This window comes from Mercenaria mercenaria, chromosome 14 (genome assembly GCF_021730395.1).
Source record: "Mercenaria mercenaria strain notata chromosome 14, MADL_Memer_1, whole genome shotgun sequence".
NCBI classification, from domain to species: Eukaryota; Metazoa; Mollusca; class Bivalvia; order Venerida; family Veneridae; genus Mercenaria; species Mercenaria mercenaria.
Window position 1 is genome coordinate 4408317 of NC_069374.1, and position 18544 is coordinate 4426860.

Below are 18544 nucleotides of genomic sequence, written 5' to 3' on the forward strand. Positions count from 1 at the left end.
TCTGTGGTTCTACCCGGCTACCAGTCTGTGCCTGTGGTTCTACCCGGCTACAAACCTGTGCCTGTGGTTCTACCCGGCTACCAGTCTGTGCCTGTGGTTCTACCTGGCTACCAGCCTGTGCCTGTGGTTAAACCCGGCTACCATCCTGTGCATTATATTATGCAATGAGGGTCACCTGGGGTCTTCTTCTACCATCAAAATCTGGAAAATCAGTACACCAATGTCTGTGTGACTTTATAAACCTGACCAAATATATTTCATTTTGTTAGGCAAATTCAAGAGAGCTGAAAGTGCGAGTCATTTCCCGGGGGCCTTAATGAATTATTGGAGAAAATTGTATGTATAGAAGGCATAAATTGTCTTATATTATAAAGACAAATTCATTTAGATAATTTTTTTTTGTTCTAGGAGCATTGGCCACAATTTATTTTAAACCAGAGTGTTATGTGTGATGTTAGTAATAAACACTTTGATAGCGCCATTACTTCAAAGAAAAGGGAATGGCTATATCTATATACTGTATATTCAACCTAATATTTGTAAAGGCATATCTGCACTTTCCGTATACAAGACTGAAATTTCACACTTTTCTATTAGTCTACAGACATATATGTTTAAGAAAATTATCACTTCTGCGTTACGTACTTGAAAGTACGAAATATGAAAAAAGAATATACCTGAAAACACTGCCGCTGTTCCAATTAGAAAAATCAAGGAAAACATGCTTTAAGACTAGATTCCAATGTGTAGGAGTTAAAAATTACTGATATATGAATGAGGTCAGTTTGATACTTTAGTTTCAAACATATTTAGCTAATATCGTTATTGGTCAGTAATTGTTATAGCTTGAAGAACATCTATTCCTTAGGATTTTACTATTAATTTTCGCGGTGCACTGTTCATAATATATTATAGTTGCCACCAACTACACTTGGTCGAAGACAGTGCAATATATACGGAAGACGCTTCAATACCAGATGCTTCCCCTGTTTCATGTGCATGGTGTATATAGCACGATACATAGGACCTCGACTTAAAGTCATAGCCGGAAAAAACTATAAGCTAATTTTAGCTTGAGGAGCTAGCTTTAGCTCGTGTCCTCTGGCTTCGTAGTACAGCTTCTTACCACTTGACATGTGAGCTTATTGAACACAATCATATCAGGATCACAACTCATTGTTATACAAGTGATTGCAAGCATAATACACTGTATTTATAATAATAATAATAATAATACCGATAATAGTTGTTATGATGATGATGATGCTGCTGGTGCTACTGCTGCTGATGATGAGGAAGTTTGTGAGTCATTTAATTCACTATAACAAACTTTAAAAGCCACTTTATATTTGAAGTGAGCCAATTTATTACACCAAGAAATTTGTAAAAAACATATCAGTCATACACATCCATGACGGTCTGCATTATTGGAACGTACTATATTTTTTTAGTTATTTATTCGATATATGTTATCGGCTGTTTTTTAAGCAATGGACATGTATATACATGTATTATGTTTCAAATATTTTAACCCGACATCCAGAATAAACAGGTTTTTGTAAATCACACAGTGCTCGGACAGAGTAAAATATACCATATGGCTCGCCGAACAGCTTCTCACTAAAAGTCAACAGTTACGTTCAATGGCATGTTAACAAAGACCTCGTATTTTTTCCAATGCCTCAAGTGATATACAGGTTTGGAAGACGTCAGTACACTTCCTAAGTTTCCTAGCTATGGATTACTACAGAATTGCTTTTTTACAATTTGGAAGGAAATACAGACTTTAACATAATAGGCATTATCGCCGGTGTTTGTATTCATAAATTTTTCAAGATAAGTAGAGCAAACTGAGGACCTTTTTTGCCTAGTGCTTAGAGTCTATGATTTCCTATCATTCGCACAGCACCGCTTTAGGTACGAATCTCGCTTGTTTGGTTAATCGAGTTCTTTCTAAGGATATGTAGTCATCTAGGCGGATAGTTCCACCCAGCTACGAAATTTTCTTCCGGCACATCATAGTAAGACCCACAAATACGAATACTTTGCCGTTTTGGGCTGATGACCGACAAACTGGGATCACACCAATTATGATAGCTTTCACAGTCGCTCAGGCCCTTGCTTACTAAAAATAACGAAAATACCTTAGTTTGATAGATAAGGGCGGAGACGGTAGTCTTGGTAAAACTAAAAGATTGGAAGACATCATAATGATATAAAATTATCATTTAATTCGTATAAATTGTTTTTATACATAACTAGAAATAACACTTTATTTGATCTGATACAAAAAGTTGTAACTTATGGCGGCCGGCCACTTCTTCCCTGTATCTGAGTACGTTGAGGGATTCAGTAGTATGATCGGCACTCATCCTGCAATCCTAACAAGGGTCGCTACCATGCATCCCTTCATCCTCAGTCATAAACGCGCCATAAAACAATTAACTACCTCCTATTTGTTAACTTGAACAATTAAATGATGTACTGGTATGAACCGCAATTTACTTTCATCCATTGGCTCGGATGTTTCAAATGACATATCATATAGTTTCTGTCTGTTTAATAAATAAATAAATCACATACTGCAATAAATCTCACAAATAACGTTTAATTATGCCTTACATAAACTAACTGATTTTAATTTCGATGGTGTTTCAAATCAACTGTACAGAAATGAACTGTGTAGAAATTACTTTCTGCTCATCTTAAAAATTATGATGCCAGCTACGACTGCGAGAGATGCGATACCATATTTAAGTAACTTTCTCTTATCTAGTTCAAAACTGTCCCCGTTATGGAGAGCTCTTTTCCTCCATGTTGGCTTAAATTCTTCCCCTGTGGGTTCTCCATCATGGAAATCGTACCGCAATGCCCCGGATATTAATTTTGCTTCACGCGATTTTGCAATTTCGGGTAGTTCTGTTGGATACTCAACATCCTGTGGAGCAAAGGAGGGAATTGATGTTTTAAAGAACATCACCCCTTGTGATGACCAATGCGTAGTCATGCATGCCTTTTCGTACGCTTCTTTCTTCTTTTTCATGTCCTCTTCTGTTGCCCAGATTGCTGGAGTCATAGAAACGAATACACAAAAGCGCCATCTACCGGGTTTTTTACGCCCTTTTAATGGGCTTGCATTTGCATGAACCGTTCTAGAGTCCCACAAAACCATGCCACCTTTAGGAACAGGAACACGTTTCAGTATGCAGCCTTTGCTTTTCATCTGCTGAACTTCCTCATCGAGTAATGAATAGTAGTTATTCATTTCGGATCTCATACATGCCCTGGTATTATTTTCATAAAAATCACTGAACTGCAAATGCGAGCCTTCCAAGACATGTAAGGTCCAATCATCTTCATCAGCAGTTTCTAGGTAGACCGCCCCCTGATAGGCATGTAGACCGTCACGCGACGCATTTTGGTCCAGATGCAACCAATGGTCGCCCGGCATACCAAACTGTTCCTCCCCATTCTCTGGTGGGCGACCAATTGCAATCGCGTCAATACTCGATAACAGTTTGTCCGTTTTCCAAACTTGTGCGAAAACCTTTTTTGACTTCAGTCTGGCAAACCATGTTGGATGCATATTCCCAGCGTTATATCTTTGGATAAGAGAATTAACAGAGAAGGGCCATTCCCCATCTTTGAACTGTGATAACCACTCCCTATATTGTGCAACTGTTTGGTCGCATTCTTCCCCCGTGAGAACGTCAGTAACAACTGTGTACCCCTTCACTTTCAAGTCAGTGAAATTTTTGTCCGTCAACATATTCTGGAAACGAAGATAAGCGACTTAGTCAAAAGTGTGTGAAGCAGCGGAAGGAATTCAGTAAACTGCAACTGATTAATATTCATAATAAATGTGTATTCTCAGCAAAACAGTGGATATTTTTTTTTCATTAGCACTGCTGAATACTCTGGAGTACATTGAACTGTCTGGCAAATCGTTATACCTATATACCTAGCTATAGCTACAAAAACAATGCATTCTTACTTTTTACTTATTTGATTGTATTCATTAATTTTACGTCCCTCAGAAAGGGATAACGCATGTTTTTTCGTGTTATAACATCTGCAGAATGCCGAGGGATTGGTTGGTGCCCGAGCCCGTTAGGAATAACTTAGAACTACGCAAAAGTAATTCACTTGATACATTAAAAAAATCTTAGGACATTGTATTTCAGAGACTTCATGGCATTGTTTTAAATATTTAATAACTGTTTTATATGCGATAACAGCAGGTAATAGTTTTTTAATTTTTGTAAAAGTTTTGTAAGGCAGTGTGTAGTATTTCTTTTTTTTAAGTAATAAGTGATGGCACTATTATCCTGATGGGGTTTGAACTGTCTGTGCGTACCATGTAAGGCTTTAAACACTGGTATTCGGCAATATGAGTAAAATGGCCTCAGAGTGCAGAGCGCGGTCATGACTGTTTGTTTAAATAAAGTTTCATAATAATAACAATAACAATAATAATAATAATAATAATAATAATATTATTATTATTATTATTATTATTTATGTACAATGCCACTGAATATGTCATTGTACAGAAATAGGCATTTTAACCAAATTATTCAGTCACGGTTTCAGTTTCACTAATAAAAGATAAGGAACTTTTTAAGGAATACACTACATGTACAAGTTTTTAAAAGAAACGTAATGTTTTCAATTTTTAAGTTCTGTCTGGTTAATGATAAAGCTACTCGCCCAGACTTTGGGCGAAATTTGCGTATAGATTATTTTCTCCAAGTTTGGCATGGGAAGTATGTATGACACTGAAAAATAATAAAATGGGTGACAATAAGAGTGAGAGAAATAAGAGTGATTGAAACAAATGTATATTTTCTGCATTATTTCAAAACCGTTGCAAAGGTACCACCTTCTGCACAATAGTTTTGGTTATTGAACTGTACCACGGTATGGTCTGTAATTTGAAGTTCATCTTTCATGTGCATCCGAAACTGAAGTATACCCGAATGTACTACATTTTGTTCGGACCTAAGGTACGGCATTTAGCATGCCATGAAGTTTGACCTCTTTTTTTATTCGGTGACATCTCTTTATAGAAACTGTCAAAAGCTCCCTGCATCATCCGAATGACCTCTTTCTTCATTTATGTTTAATTTTCAAACCAGTGGCTTATTCATCATGGTAGAGTTTGTTAAAGTCAAAAGGTCATTTATAAAACACTGTAAAAAATGAACTTACCTTTACTCCTGTTTTATCCTACAGTGAAACAAGTTTAACTATGTATATACGCTTCACTTTAATCTGTTTTATTGCCCACTTACTAGTATATCATCTTTAAATATAACATTATATCCGTTATCTTTATCATACATAACATGATATCACCTTTAAATATAACTTTTACTCATTACTGATATATACCAAGTTAAAGGTCGTTGATAACGTAGCCTACTTCCTTGCATGGGGCGGTTCGTGTGTGTATCATTTACAGTTACCCTAACGTCATGGTTAGTCGAATCAATCTTATCTTAGACTTGTCATTAAAATAAACCGAATTTAAATACGTTTTTTTTTCATTGAGCTTGGCTAGCCTCTATCTCGACGGTGTGCGGTGCAGAAGAAACGTGTGTGTGAGGGGGGAGGGGATGGGCTCAAATGCCTACATGACGTCCTTGTCCAATCTCCAAGGTCAACATACATGCATGTGAGGTGCTGACCAGTCTGTGCTTGTGAAATTTATCATAATTACTAATCCAGATAATGTATTTACCTTGTGACGTGGAACATAAAACGTGTTAAAAATGATTTAGCAGACACTTATAAAGGTGAACGATCAATCGCAGGCATGGCTCTGCATAGCTGCAGGTACATTCTCTGTGCAATTTGACGGATTTTTTTTTTTTCGTTAAATAATTAAATACTTGTTGCAATACCATGCATGGGGTGCTGATAAAAGAATTTTAGATGCAAAATCTAATACCATTGAAAACTTGACATACGACATGTATAACTGACAACGGACTACCTCAGCTAATTATTATTTTGGCCGACAGTTCACATGAGGGCGTTACGCCTACGTTAATAAATCATGTGAAGTTTTTCAAATTGTTATTGAAAATGTTGCTATTTTTACGAAAAAAATATCAGTTACGGTAAATTCTAGGGAAAACACGTGGAATAACAGCGGTAAAATAATCATCAAGGCTAAGCAAAATAAAGTGTGCATTTTTCCAAAACCTATTTTCTTTTATTTTTCTGAACATTAAAGCAGATACATCGTATTATAATCACAATATGTTGCGCAGTATGATTAAATTATCATGGTTTGATTACTTGATAAGTTACAAATACTTTGATGACGTCTTTTTACGTCCACATTAGGTGTAAAAAAAATCTCCGTTTCCGGTATCCCGACCTATCCTAAATTTTCGGCCCGACCCTAAATGTTTTTGTGTCATGCCATGGAGAATATATTTTTCAACTTTCTAACAAAAAGTTGCAAAACTGCACTTTCTATGCTTTAAACATGATCAGTACGTGATGTTAGAAATCAACATACTGATTCCCTAAAGGCGTGTAACTCCCTTAATTGTATTCATTTTTGACATGAAAATAATTTCCGAATAGTCTCACTTAATAAAAAAAAAAATCAAAAATAAAATCCGACCTACCTACCCTAATTTATTTAGAATGTTACCGGAAACAAAGATTTTTTAGGCCTTAGAAAATAGGATTATTTCAACGTTCATGTACTTGCGCATATGCAAGTATCTATAACCGTTGATTCGCAAGAAATTTCGCAATGCTATTAGTTCTCTCTTCTTTCTCTGGGTGGAAGACGGTCATTCAAGTTTTGGACAGCCCATCACAGCAAATGTAATAAGTACTGGGATGTGTATGGAAGGGGTGTCTCGTCCCCACACAGAGATCTTTTTTCAAAGACGAAACATAAAATGAACTTTTTTCATGCTTTTCAGTTCTTTTTTGTAAGATGATCGATCCCCTAACTTGGATGCTGATTCACAGCATACACGGAAATATTCATTTTATTTGCATACGCATTTAAGCGACGGAATTTTACTTTATTTACATAGTAAGCGCATTAATACGTGTCTAGCACTACTGTGGTTGGTAACTGTCATATACATAACAGCTTCAAAACGGAAATTTTAAAAACTTCATAATAGCTATAAACAATTAAAATGGGGAGGGAAAAAAAAAGAATGCTCCCCGACGGGGAATCGAACCCCGGTCTCCCGCGTGACAGGCGGGGATACTTACCACTATACTATCGAGGACACAATTACTTCAGTTGAAAAAATATTATTTAACGTTAAGTGTATAACTTTTATTTTATCTTTCTATAAGTTGTATTTTTTTAATTATCTTTTAAATGTTTTGATTTTAATGCAACATTTCTAGAAGTCAGAAACGTCGAGTAACAATCGAGTGTTATTAAATGCAAAATGAACTTTTTCCATTAGCCTGGTTCTCGACTAGTGTGATGTACAATCAGCCCGTTGTGGGAAACGTAGAGTGTAAACACGGGTACCAGTCAATGCGTCAATGTACCTGTCCGGTAGAGGGCGAAGCACCAATTAATACATGATCTATTTTTAGCAACATGTCATGTCTTGTTTACATTACCATGGTGATTAAACACGGAAGAATGCACATGTTTCAACAATAAGTATAATAAGTTTCATGGTTGAAAAAACATTCATGTTAACACATGACCGGCCGGCATTTTATTCCAGATCACATGTTGTGCTTCTCTCGAGATTTTTCCATGCGGATATAGGATATTTAGGTAAGATAATGTAATATTTTTGTATCAGATAGAGTACACATGTCATGACTCATGTATACCGTCGTCGGATAGGTTATTTCATAGCGTGTTAATCACATGCCGTCGTCGGATAGTTAAACAAGTTCGTTGATTTATTGACGAAGATCGAAAGGGAGACTTAAATCAGACACATGCATTTATAAAATATCTGTTAATTCTCAAATCGCATTGATAGAAACAGCAGTTAGATTGTTTATTAGCTGTCTCTTTATGATTAATATTACAATTTCTTCTATATTGTACTGTTGAATCAGATTAGTTTTACCAATGTTTGACTCTGAAGGGTCTACATATAGTCCAAATAATAGGACGTAAAGGGACGGCGTGATAACTTTGACTGTTCGACGGCGGTGGCATCTATAAAATATCAGATCATGAAATAAGCCATCCCGATTTATTCAGACTGTAAACTGCAATTTTTTTAAGTTGACTGGAGATGATATAACCAAGATTTTCTTTTTCGAATTTCAGTCTAGTGAGTTCAGATCTATAACTATGGATCGGTACAATAAAGGGAGTGCATTGCCGCTCTATCAGGCCGCTGCGCCGGTAAGAAAACCACCAAACTTTGGTTTAGGGCTTAGCTCTCAGTTCCAGATATCCGGGTACATGATGCTGGCTTCGCTCTGTTTTTGGATATTCATGTTCTTCATGGCCTTCAAGGGTTTCCAGTACGGAACATTGTACATGACTTTTGACGACGAGAGTCTAGAAACTGTCGGATGCTGCAGTAATTTCGGCGGAACAATGCAAGATAATCTTAATTTCATGGAAACGTACGCGAAAGGCGATGCAGGTCCGTATTTGATGAGACTAGGTCCAGAAACTTATACCAGTGAGTTTAAAGGAACCCAGTCGCCCAAAGAACTTACAAATATCCCAACAGTTGTGACAGCAGTGTCCACGGCAGATTTCTACCCTGTCCAGTCCTTAATTCGTCAATGGAAGGAAGTAATCAAACCGGTGTTCAAAGAAGCCAAATTCATCATATACGACATAGGACTGTACAGTAAAGAACTAGAGCTGGTATGTGCCATAAAGTAATTGTAAATTATTAATTTGTACAGATTATACTAAATAATTGAAATCATACCTTTAGAGGACAATGTCGTGTTAAAGCGTCGGTGTATCATATCAATAACATATCGGTAACAAATCAATCAGGAGAAAATCAATCAACAATTTGCACAGTAATATAAATAGTTCCGCCGTGGGCTTCCGTTGTTGAGTACTAGTGGTTTAAGTCGCAGGCTTTGAATCACTACATAGGCCCTCTCCGGTGTGTGTTCGAATCCTCGCTTGAGGTGTATGATTCATCATGTGACGAAGTCATTCAGCTGGCACACGGAAGGTTCTACATAACCAGATTATGGATCACGTTTGAAACAATGACTGAACACGCCCCAGGGATGCTCATCAACCATCAACTGCTGATACAGTCGCAGTATGACCTAACTTGTGTCGATGCGATTCCAAACCGACATAACAAAAATACTTAAAATATTCTAAAAAAAAAAAGTCGACAGTTTTGTATTTTGCTTTTGTTTAATTATTTTAACTGATCTCGGTGCGACTACGTTGCGCTTTCCCAACTTACCTACCCTAACTTTCACATCGTGATGATTATGTTTTTATGTTTCAGATTAAGGAACACTGTGGCTGCGAAGTACGAGAATTTAGAACCAGTGCTTATCCCAAACATGTAGCCGACATTTCTACTTTCGCATATAGACCTGTCATCATCCAGGTATGTATTAAAATGTCGGTTTATTTGATGGAGGGAGTAAGTGGAATGGAGCGAACCTCAAAATCCAGATCCAAGCGGCCAGTTAGATAGCTTTTATTTCCGTGAAACCTATATTCTCCTGTTGTTATCCCCATTCTCCATTCGCAAAGCGGGAAAGCCAATTAAGAAATGCAACTTGTCGGTCCCATGATCAGTCCGACAGCGGGAGAATCGAACCTGGGATGGAACAAAGGCCAAATTGATAAAACACCTGTTTAAAAAATAACCATTTAAAATACTTTATGTCATATGATATACCATATTAGTTTTTATTACATTTCATGTGAAAGGGGTTGCGCATTGCCAGTATACAGTTTTCGTTTTAGACCAGTTTGTAATAAAATCGGGCGATTCTGGGAATCTGATCTTTATTTTTTTATCCGATGTCTATTACTCATATTGTGATCTTGGTCAGGGCTGAAGTATACACAATTTAGGGCTTAAACTAAGATTTTTAGGACCCATAGCAAGTTTGTGCCTTGTTTTGTATGTAAGCTGGTTGTTGTGTTTGTACCTAGGTGGGTTCTCATATTTAAATAAATAAGGCAAAATAAACTAATAAACATTTATTCATTCTTCATTCATACATATAGACGTGTGTGCATTTCTAACGCTATCAGAGAACTCCCCTCACAGAGAGCCTGCGGTTTAACCAAGCATGCTACATGTAATATGATACACTAGCGTATACAACATCACTTTCCTTCTTTTTTTTTTTTAAATTATGCATTCATTAAATATTTACTGATTCTAAATTAAAATAGGAAATTGAAAACAATGCAGTTTAATATAAAAGTACAAACTGAATTCAAAATTCCATCACGAAATCTATTTATTTCTAAAACAATAAACTCCTAAAGCTATTAATATAATTTCCAAAAATGTTTTTCCACTGTCACAATTCATTCACGCAGTTCAATCAAAACATTAAACTAAGTTCAAGATAGTTCATGGCATGTCGACACATGGTTGTAAAATTAATCCATTTGTAAACAATATAGCAATTTAGGGTGGTAATGAATTAATGTTCTTGTCATATCAGATTGCATATTTGTCATGTTATCAGAAATTTAAACTTTGTGGCGGTTACCACAACATTTTAGGTGCAAACAATGTTTAATTCCATGTTTCACAAATGTCAACTGTACTCATTTTCACAGACGTAATCTTTGTATTTTTCTGGTTTTTTCGACATGCGCTTTTTCTTTTCATGGGACGTATTTTCCGAAAACGGCGTTTCGTACTTTTTTAAATGAGTGACATCCCTATTATACTGCACCCCATCTCTCTCTATGGTAACCGAATTCCCGTGTTTCTGCGTAACAGTATAAGGTTTAGACGAAAAACGCGTGTCTGTTTTATCTTTCTTTTTGTTTCTTAACAAGACTAAATCACCTACAGAAATGGAATTTTCTACCGCATTCCTTTTTTGATCCGTATACTGTTTTGATTTTTCTTTTTTCTCGCAGTCTCTATCTCTTACAGATTGATCGGAAAGATCGAATTTTCCGTATTCCTGTAAGCATGGGACTTTGGTCCTAATTTTACGACCGTACAGTAATTCTGCTGGACTTACACCTGTGGTAGCATGTGGGCTACTGCGATACATCAATAAATATGTCTGAAGCTCATGTTTCCAATTACGTTTTTCAGCAATTGCTTTGCGAATACGCTTCATTATGCTTGACATCTGTCTTTCTACTTGCCCATTTTGATTTGGCGCTAAGGGCGTAGAATGTGTGAGTTTAATGCCATGTTCTTTTAGAAATGACTTGAAATAGTCACTTGTAAAATAACTTGCATTATCAGTCCTTAAAGGAAGCATGTTCCGTGTCTCGCAAACATTTTCATAAGAACTGTAGCAATATTTCCGATGTGGTGGATTTTACGATTTCTATTTCCATAAATCGGCTGTAAAAATCTATTACCACGACTAAATGTTCACCTGTCGGAAGTGGTCCTAATAAGTCACATGCTAAATATTCCCACGGTCCACTAGGTAGTTCCGTCGGTTTTAGCGGCTCGGAGGCGCCGGAGGGCCTTCTAATTGACACCCATGACAAGATTTACAATATTTCTCTATATCTTGATCTATCTGTGGCCACCATACGCGTGTACGAAGTGACTGTTTCATTGACACTATACCAGGATGACCACTATGTGCCGCTTCGAGTATTTTCGTTCTTAATTCTTTTGGTACCACTATTCGCGTACCTCGAAGCACTAAGAATCCGATAGCCGACAATTCGTTTTTAACAATCAAATATTCCTTAAATGGAATTTTGTACCATAAACCGTACATCAAACAATCACGAATTGAAGACATTTCAGGGTCGTATCTAGACGCTTTTTCTATTTCTCGCGTTGTTACCGCTTCAGGCGTTGCGGCTCGTGCTATATTCATGATATAGTTATCATCATCTATAAAATATGACATCCGTTTTTCTTTATCATCAGCCAATAGTCTACTCAGACAATCTGAAATGTTCTCGCGGCTTGGGACATGGCGCACTGTATATCTATATCCCTGCAATCGCAAGACCCATCTTTCGATTCGCGCACTTGGTTTTGATTTTGGCGCGAAAATGTACTGAACAGCTTTACAATCAGTAACAAGTTCAAAGTCAATGCCGTGTAAATATGTGTGAAATCTCTCGACTCCAAAAATAACGCCAGCACATTCTTTCTCGGTCACGGAATACCGCCTTTCAACATCAGTTAAACTGCGGCTAGCATAACAAATAACACGGTAATAATTAGTGAGAACAGCTGAAAGCCCATAGGGACTTGCGTCGGTCACGACTTGTGTTTTGGCATTTATGTCGAAATAACCTAATATTTCCGCGCTTGCCAATTTCTGTTTCAATGTATCAAAGCTATTTTGCTCTTCGCGGCCCCATTTAAACCTGACATTTTTTCGTGTGAGTTTTCTCATCGGTTCTGAAATTGAAGCCAGATTTTGAATATACCTAGCATTGAAATTGACTAATCCTAAGAATGACCTAACTTCCGCGGCATTTCGTGGTGCTCTTGCGTTGAGCACATCGCGCACTTTACTTTCGGTTGGACCAACCCCGTGTTCGGACAATACGTTTCCCATGAATGTCACTTTTGACATTTCAAATTGACACTTTGATGGGTTTAATGTGAACCCTTTTTCATGTAATACTCTGAGCACATTTTCTAAACACTTCTGGTGTTCATCTTTTGTAGGCGCGTGCACTATTATATCATCCATAATGTTACGTGTACCAGGGCAATTTTGTAGAACTTGTTCAAGCACTTTCTGAAACATTTCACTAGCACAGCTGACTCCCTGGAGTAATCTTTTGTAACGGAACATTCCAACATGAGTTATGAACGTAGTTATTTCCCGTGAATCAGGACGAAGCTCGAGTTGATGATAGGCATTTGAAATGTCTAGCTTACTATACACTGTTGATCCGTTCAAATCGTACAGCACCTCGTCCACGGTAGGAATCGGGTGTCGTACCCGCTTCACAGCCGTGTTGCTTCGCCTCATATCGATAACAAGCCTAATATCGTCGTTTCCTTTAGGCACTACAACAACTGGGCTTACCCAGCGGCTAGGACTGTTTACTCTTTCGATTATATCATTGTTTTCTAGTTCTAATAGCTTTTTTTCTAGCTTTTCTCTGAGACTGAAAGGTATACGCCTTACCGATTGAACAACTGGCTCGATTTTTTCATCAATGGGAATTTGCAATTGAAAATCTTTCATTTTCCCTATTCCTTTGAACAATTCTGGGTTTTCGCTCATGATGTCCTCTTTGACCAAATTCACTTCTGGTCCGATCCTTAGCACATTGAGACTAATTGACGTGTCTTTACTAAGCAATGCTTGTCCCTTACCGTCCAAAACTGAGAATTCTACGTCATCAATAGTCATTGAATTGAATTCAATTTTCGCACGAAATATACCAAGCAATTTGAGTGGTTGTTTGCTTCCATAAGCGAACACTTTCTTGTCTGTGGATTTTTTATGTGTTAAGCATTGAAATTGTTTCTGTGATTTTAGAAAATTCCATGTACTTTTGTCAACAATGTTACAACTAGCTCCTGAATCTATAACCATATTCAGCGGAATATTACCGACGTTGACTGTTATTTTGTTTGACACGTTCCCAATTGATTTGATATTAAACAGATATTCGTTTTCACTGTCTGAGGATGTTTCATTTTCAAGTGATCGAACTTTCTGTTTTGGTTGTATCTTTTTCCTTTTAGATTTACACTTTACTGCAAAATGTCCAATAAAGTCACATTTTGTACATGCTGCACGTGCTGCTGGGCAATTTGGGTCCTTAGCCATGTGACCCCTGCGGCCACAGCTGTAACATTCTACATGTGTTGGCGGTGCCTGTTGACGAAATCTGCCTCTACCTCTGTTCGCACGTTGTTGTCTTTGACGCATAGTCGATTGTTTCAGTTGAAACGTGGTGTCATCTTTTTGTTGCTGTTGTGTACTTTGATTTTCCATTTTTGTGGCACTGTCTTGTGCACGTTCGAACGTTGATGACAGTTCCAAAACTTTTTCTAATGTTAATCTTTATTACTGAGAAACTTTCTGCGTAACGTTGTAGATGTGCACTTTTCAATAATCTGGTCTCGTATTCTGTCATTTGTGTCATTAAAGTCACATGAAATACTTAGTTGTTTAAGTCGCGTAGCAAAGTCCTGGATAGTTTCATTCTGTTTCTGTTTTTCTGAATTGAATTTGTGTCGTTCATATGATACATTGAGTTTCGGCTTGAAATAACTATTCAATGCATCAACTGCGGCGTCAAAATTATTGTCATTTCCAGTATTGTCCAGTGTTTCGAAAATCCCTTGCACTTCCGGTCCTACCAGATGCAGCAGTAGTGCTCGTTTTTGTGATTTGTCCGTGACGCCCGAACCGACAACGAAGTATTGAAACGATTTCAGCCATCGCTCCCATTTGCTTGGCAAGCTACTAGGGTCTCCTGTCATATTAAAGTGTTCCACACTAGGTACAGATAATGCTTTTGCCATTTTCTTTATTGTTAATTTTTTTAACCCTTTCACGAATTTAATCCAAATTGTTTTACAATTGTTGCCTTTTTACTGAAACGGAATTTAATCCTGCACACATTTTTGTTTTTAGGAATTTAATCCACAATGTTGTGTCAACTTGTTTGATTCACGGAATTTAATCCAATATTTTTTTTTTTCTGTTCGGAATTTAATCCAACTGTTTCAGTTTAATGAATTTGTCAAACAAAATCAAATCCATCATTTTCTTTCCGGAATTTAATCCAAAAATTTAAAACTCATTGATATCCCATCCTCGTCGCCATTTGTTGTGTTTGTACCTAGGTGGGTTCTCATATTTAAATAAATAAGGCAAAATAAACTAATAAACATTTATTCATTCTTCATTCATACATATAGACGTGTGTGCATTTCTAACGCTATCAGAGAACTCCCCTCACAGAGAGCCTGCGGTTTAACCAAGCATGCTACATGTAATATGATACACTAGTGTATACAACACTGGTATCTTAGTATTTGTTATTGGGAATGGACTGAAACTTCACACATTTATTCACTGTGATGAACTGACTTACATTGCACAGGTTCCATAACACTATTTCTTTTTCTGAAACTGTGTGTCCATTTTCCGACTAAGCAAGTTTTGTTTAAGCTTTTGTATGTAAGCTGGTATCTCAGTACCCACTAATGGGAATGGATTAGAACTTCACACACTTGACTTGTTCACTGTGATTCATGTGATTATTTCACATAAACTGCAAAGGTTCCATAACTCTTTTTTTTGCATTTATACGAAGTTATGTCCCTTTCTCAACATTTGTTTTCATTTAACTTTCTTTGGTGGAATAGCAGTTGAACAGTTAGATTTTGTTGTCCTTCAACAGCTCATGTTGTTATATTTTCTTTTGTTGGGACTTTAAAACAGCTGAAAGAAAATAATTGAAACTTGATAATGATAATTGGCAAGAAGAGGAAATGTACTGAAGGAACCAGAACTCTGTCCTTAATAATTTTATAATTATCCCCTTTTTTTTATACCATTTCTGTAGAAATAACCTTTCATTTACCTAAGGATATTAAAAGAATGGTGACATTGAGGGAAAATGCTGCAAACGAAGCACTTTTATCTTGAACATTTCTTGATTATCTCCCATTTCTGCTGAATTTTTCAACTTTTGCCTAAATAATATATGTTCAGCTACCGAAAGAAATTTATAGCACAAGAGCCATAACTCTGTCTTTAATTTGTTTCTGAATTATCTCCCTTACCGTACTTTATCAATAGATGGAAATGAGTGGAAATTGAAAGCTTCAGTTTTTTCAACTGTTGATTTTACAGCTGTATCATATTTTACAAATAAATACTATAAAGAACGTGAATTCTGTTGTAACTAAATTATTAATTGTTATATTTCAGACAATGATCGAAGAATTTGGCTCTGCCTTATGGATGAATCCAGACATGTTGTTCACCCAAGCGTCTGACCTTAAACAGTTGATGTACAGAGGAACACGGGATTTCTTCCTGTGGCAACCAAAGGAGTTTATTGGATCCATCGCTTATACCGACATGAAAATGTTTGAATACTTAAAGGAAACGAGGTGCTGCTACACTGAGGCAGGGTTGATTGACGTCTCTACTATGGTTTTTTATAGAACTAATACTACCTGGTCTACCATAATGAAACCATGGTTGAAGTGTGCCTTGAACAGTGCATGCATCGCCCCACCTAAATCTAGGTACAGCGGCTGCTTTGAAATGCGCAGTCCAAAGACAACTGGTTGTCATAGATATGACCAATCAGCTTTAAGTATTATCTTAGATAGGGTATACCAGTTTTCATTTAAATCTGAGAAATTTGTTATTCCTAGAATATCGAGACAACAGGACGAGTATCTGGAATATTTTCCTGAGCAACCATGGACATATACAGAAATGTTTTTCATTAGTGCGGTGCCTTTAACGTGTGTAGGGGGATTAGTTTTCTTGTTTTGGAGACGAAAACGAAATACTACAAAATCTTCTTACAGGAAAAGATAACAAAATAAAAAATTAGTTAAAGGTACAGGGTATATCTTAAATTCTTAAGAAGTAATGCTTGCTCAATTGAATAACTCATCTAATTTCAGTTTTGAATAAGCAGATGAAATTAAACATCCCTTACATTGTGATATTCGAAGTTTTTAAGGAACCATTTCCTTTTTTTTGCACAGAATACGATTTTAAGTGATGATAGATCTAATACAATGTATAAATGCTATAATAAATAGCTCAAAACCTCAGCTGTGAAGTGTGGCAAGGTTGATTTTAAGCATGCATTTTGTACTTCTTTTGAAATAAGTAATTGATCAGCTGTGATGATGGAACATTTTGACAAGTATGTTCGGATTGTGTCAAAAATTCGGATGTTGAATAGAAAGAAAAGTGACAGAGTTAAGGGACAAAAAAGGTGTCGAAATTAAATATTTATACAAGAATATGTTCAAGGAAAACATTTATCAAAATTTAGTATCTGCATAAGAATATAATTATGTTGAAGCAGTCAATTTAGAAGAGTGGAAATTTAACATTTGTACAATAATGTATATTTAAGGACAACTGAGGAGAGGGCATTGAATACCAGGACAGCAGATCTGTCAAAATTTGATAGATGCAAAAAAAAAGATATGCAGTTTACATTTTAAGTTTATAACATGGTATAATCTGCATATTAAAGACAAATATCTAGTAATTTCATTTTAAACATACTTTTACCTGGCACGAGACATTAAAATTTGTAAATTTTGTTACATCAGGGTGTTCACTTTGGCAAAAGCCTTAAATTATTTTGATTGCATTTTCAAAATTTAGAGCACTGAATTTTTTATAAACACTTCTGAAAATTCTCCACCTCTGATATATGATGAGAATTTGGCACTTACTTGTGGAGAACAGGTCAGTACTGGTACAGAATCTAATTAAGTAAACTGAAAGCCGTTACAGAACTGAACTAGTGTTGAAAAACGGCATGAAACCCAAAACAAAAAAGGTTCAAAACCACACATATTTACCTGCCAAGAGAGGCTGAGGGTAACTATCAGGCAATTTTTGGCTTGACTTATTAAATTCAAAGAATAGTCTAGCTATTCTACTCACCCTAGCATCGGTGTTGCATTACACCTTGGTTAAAGTTTTGCATACATATGGCTATCATTTTATGGCATATAGCTTTAAAACTTTATCTTTTTCTAGGTCAATTACCAACCTCAATGGGTCAAGACCCATAAATCTGACATGTATTTTGGCTAAATTATGCCCCCTTTTGGACATATAAAATTCTGGTTAAAGTTTTAAATGCGAGTTACTATCTCCAAAACTAATGCAGATATTGAATGGAAACTTCATGTCTTCAGGGTTATAAAACTATGTGATAGCACCAAGTCCCATCACTCTGACATGCATTTTGGCCAAATTATGTCCTCTTCTGGACTTAGAACACCAAACTCTGACATGCATTTTGGCCAAGTTATGTCCTCTTTTGGACTTAGAAAATCCTGGTTAAAGTTTTGTGCGCAAGTACATATGACTATCATTTAAAGGCATATCTTTGAAACTTATTTTTTCTTTTTCTAGGTCAATTACCTACCTCAGTCAGTGGGTCAAGTCCCATAACTGACATTTATTTTGGGGCAAATTAGCCCCCTTTTGGACTTAGAAAATTCTGGTTAAAGTTTTGCATGCAAGTTGTTATCTCTACAACAAATGCAGATATTAAATTGAAACTTCACATGTGTCTTCGGGGTTATAAAACTAGATGATTGCATCAAATCCAATGACTATGACATGTATTTTGGCAAATTATGCCCCCATTTGGACTTCTGGTTAAAGTTTTGCATGCAAGTTACTATTTCCAAAACTAATG

At 36.4% G+C, this 18544-nt stretch overlaps 2 protein-coding genes and 1 non-coding gene across 4 annotated transcripts; 1 reads left to right on the top strand and 2 right to left on the bottom strand.

The window, feature by feature from the left end:
- Nucleotides 1-2208: 2208 nt before the first annotated feature.
- LOC123526179 (uncharacterized) lies at nt 2209-5760 on the bottom strand. 2 transcript variants are annotated; one of them, XM_045305225.2, is made up of 2 exons: nt 5744-5760; nt 2209-3772 (listed from the first exon to the last, which is right to left on the bottom strand). In XM_045305225.2, exon 2 carries the CDS (start codon nt 3767-3769, stop codon nt 2690-2692), a length of 1080 nt encoding a protein of 359 aa, XP_045161160.2. In that variant the 5' UTR covers nt 3770-3772; nt 5744-5760; the 3' UTR covers nt 2209-2689. The 2 variants fall into 2 exon arrangements, with proteins under 2 accessions (XP_045161160.2, XP_053378835.1); XM_053522860.1 differs by lacking the exon at nt 5744-5760 and adding an exon at nt 5212-5438.
- Nucleotides 5761-7199: 1439 nt separating this feature from the next.
- Nucleotides 7200-7271, bottom strand: Trnad-guc (transfer RNA aspartic acid (anticodon GUC)). The gene has a single exon. It is a non-coding gene; the product is annotated as a tRNA-Asp (tRNA).
- A 352-nt stretch (nt 7272-7623) lies between these two features.
- Nucleotides 7624-18455, top strand: LOC123526180 (uncharacterized). Its single transcript, XM_045305226.2, has 4 exons — nt 7624-7783; nt 8294-8848; nt 9465-9569; nt 16060-18455. Exons 2-4 carry the CDS (start codon nt 8318-8320, stop codon nt 16681-16683), a joined length of 1260 nt encoding a protein of 419 aa, XP_045161161.2. The 5' UTR covers nt 7624-7783; nt 8294-8317; the 3' UTR covers nt 16684-18455.
- Nucleotides 18456-18544: the final 89 nt, after the last annotated feature.

Excerpts from the sequence above, each read along its gene's own strand:
- LOC123526179 (XM_045305225.2), bottom strand. The coding sequence starts at position 3,769 with ATGTTGACGGACAAAAATTTCACTGACTTGAAAGTGAAGGGGTACACA.
- LOC123526180 (XM_045305226.2), top strand. The coding sequence starts at position 8,318 with ATGGATCGGTACAATAAAGGGAGTGCATTGCCGCTCTATCAGGCCGCT. Across the intron at positions 8,849-9,464 it reads ACAGTAAAGAACTAGAGCTG|ATTAAGGAACACTGTGGCTG; the intron begins GTATGTGCCATA and ends TTTATGTTTCAG. Across the intron at positions 9,570-16,059 it reads ATAGACCTGTCATCATCCAG|ACAATGATCGAAGAATTTGG; the intron begins GTATGTATTAAA and ends GTTATATTTCAG.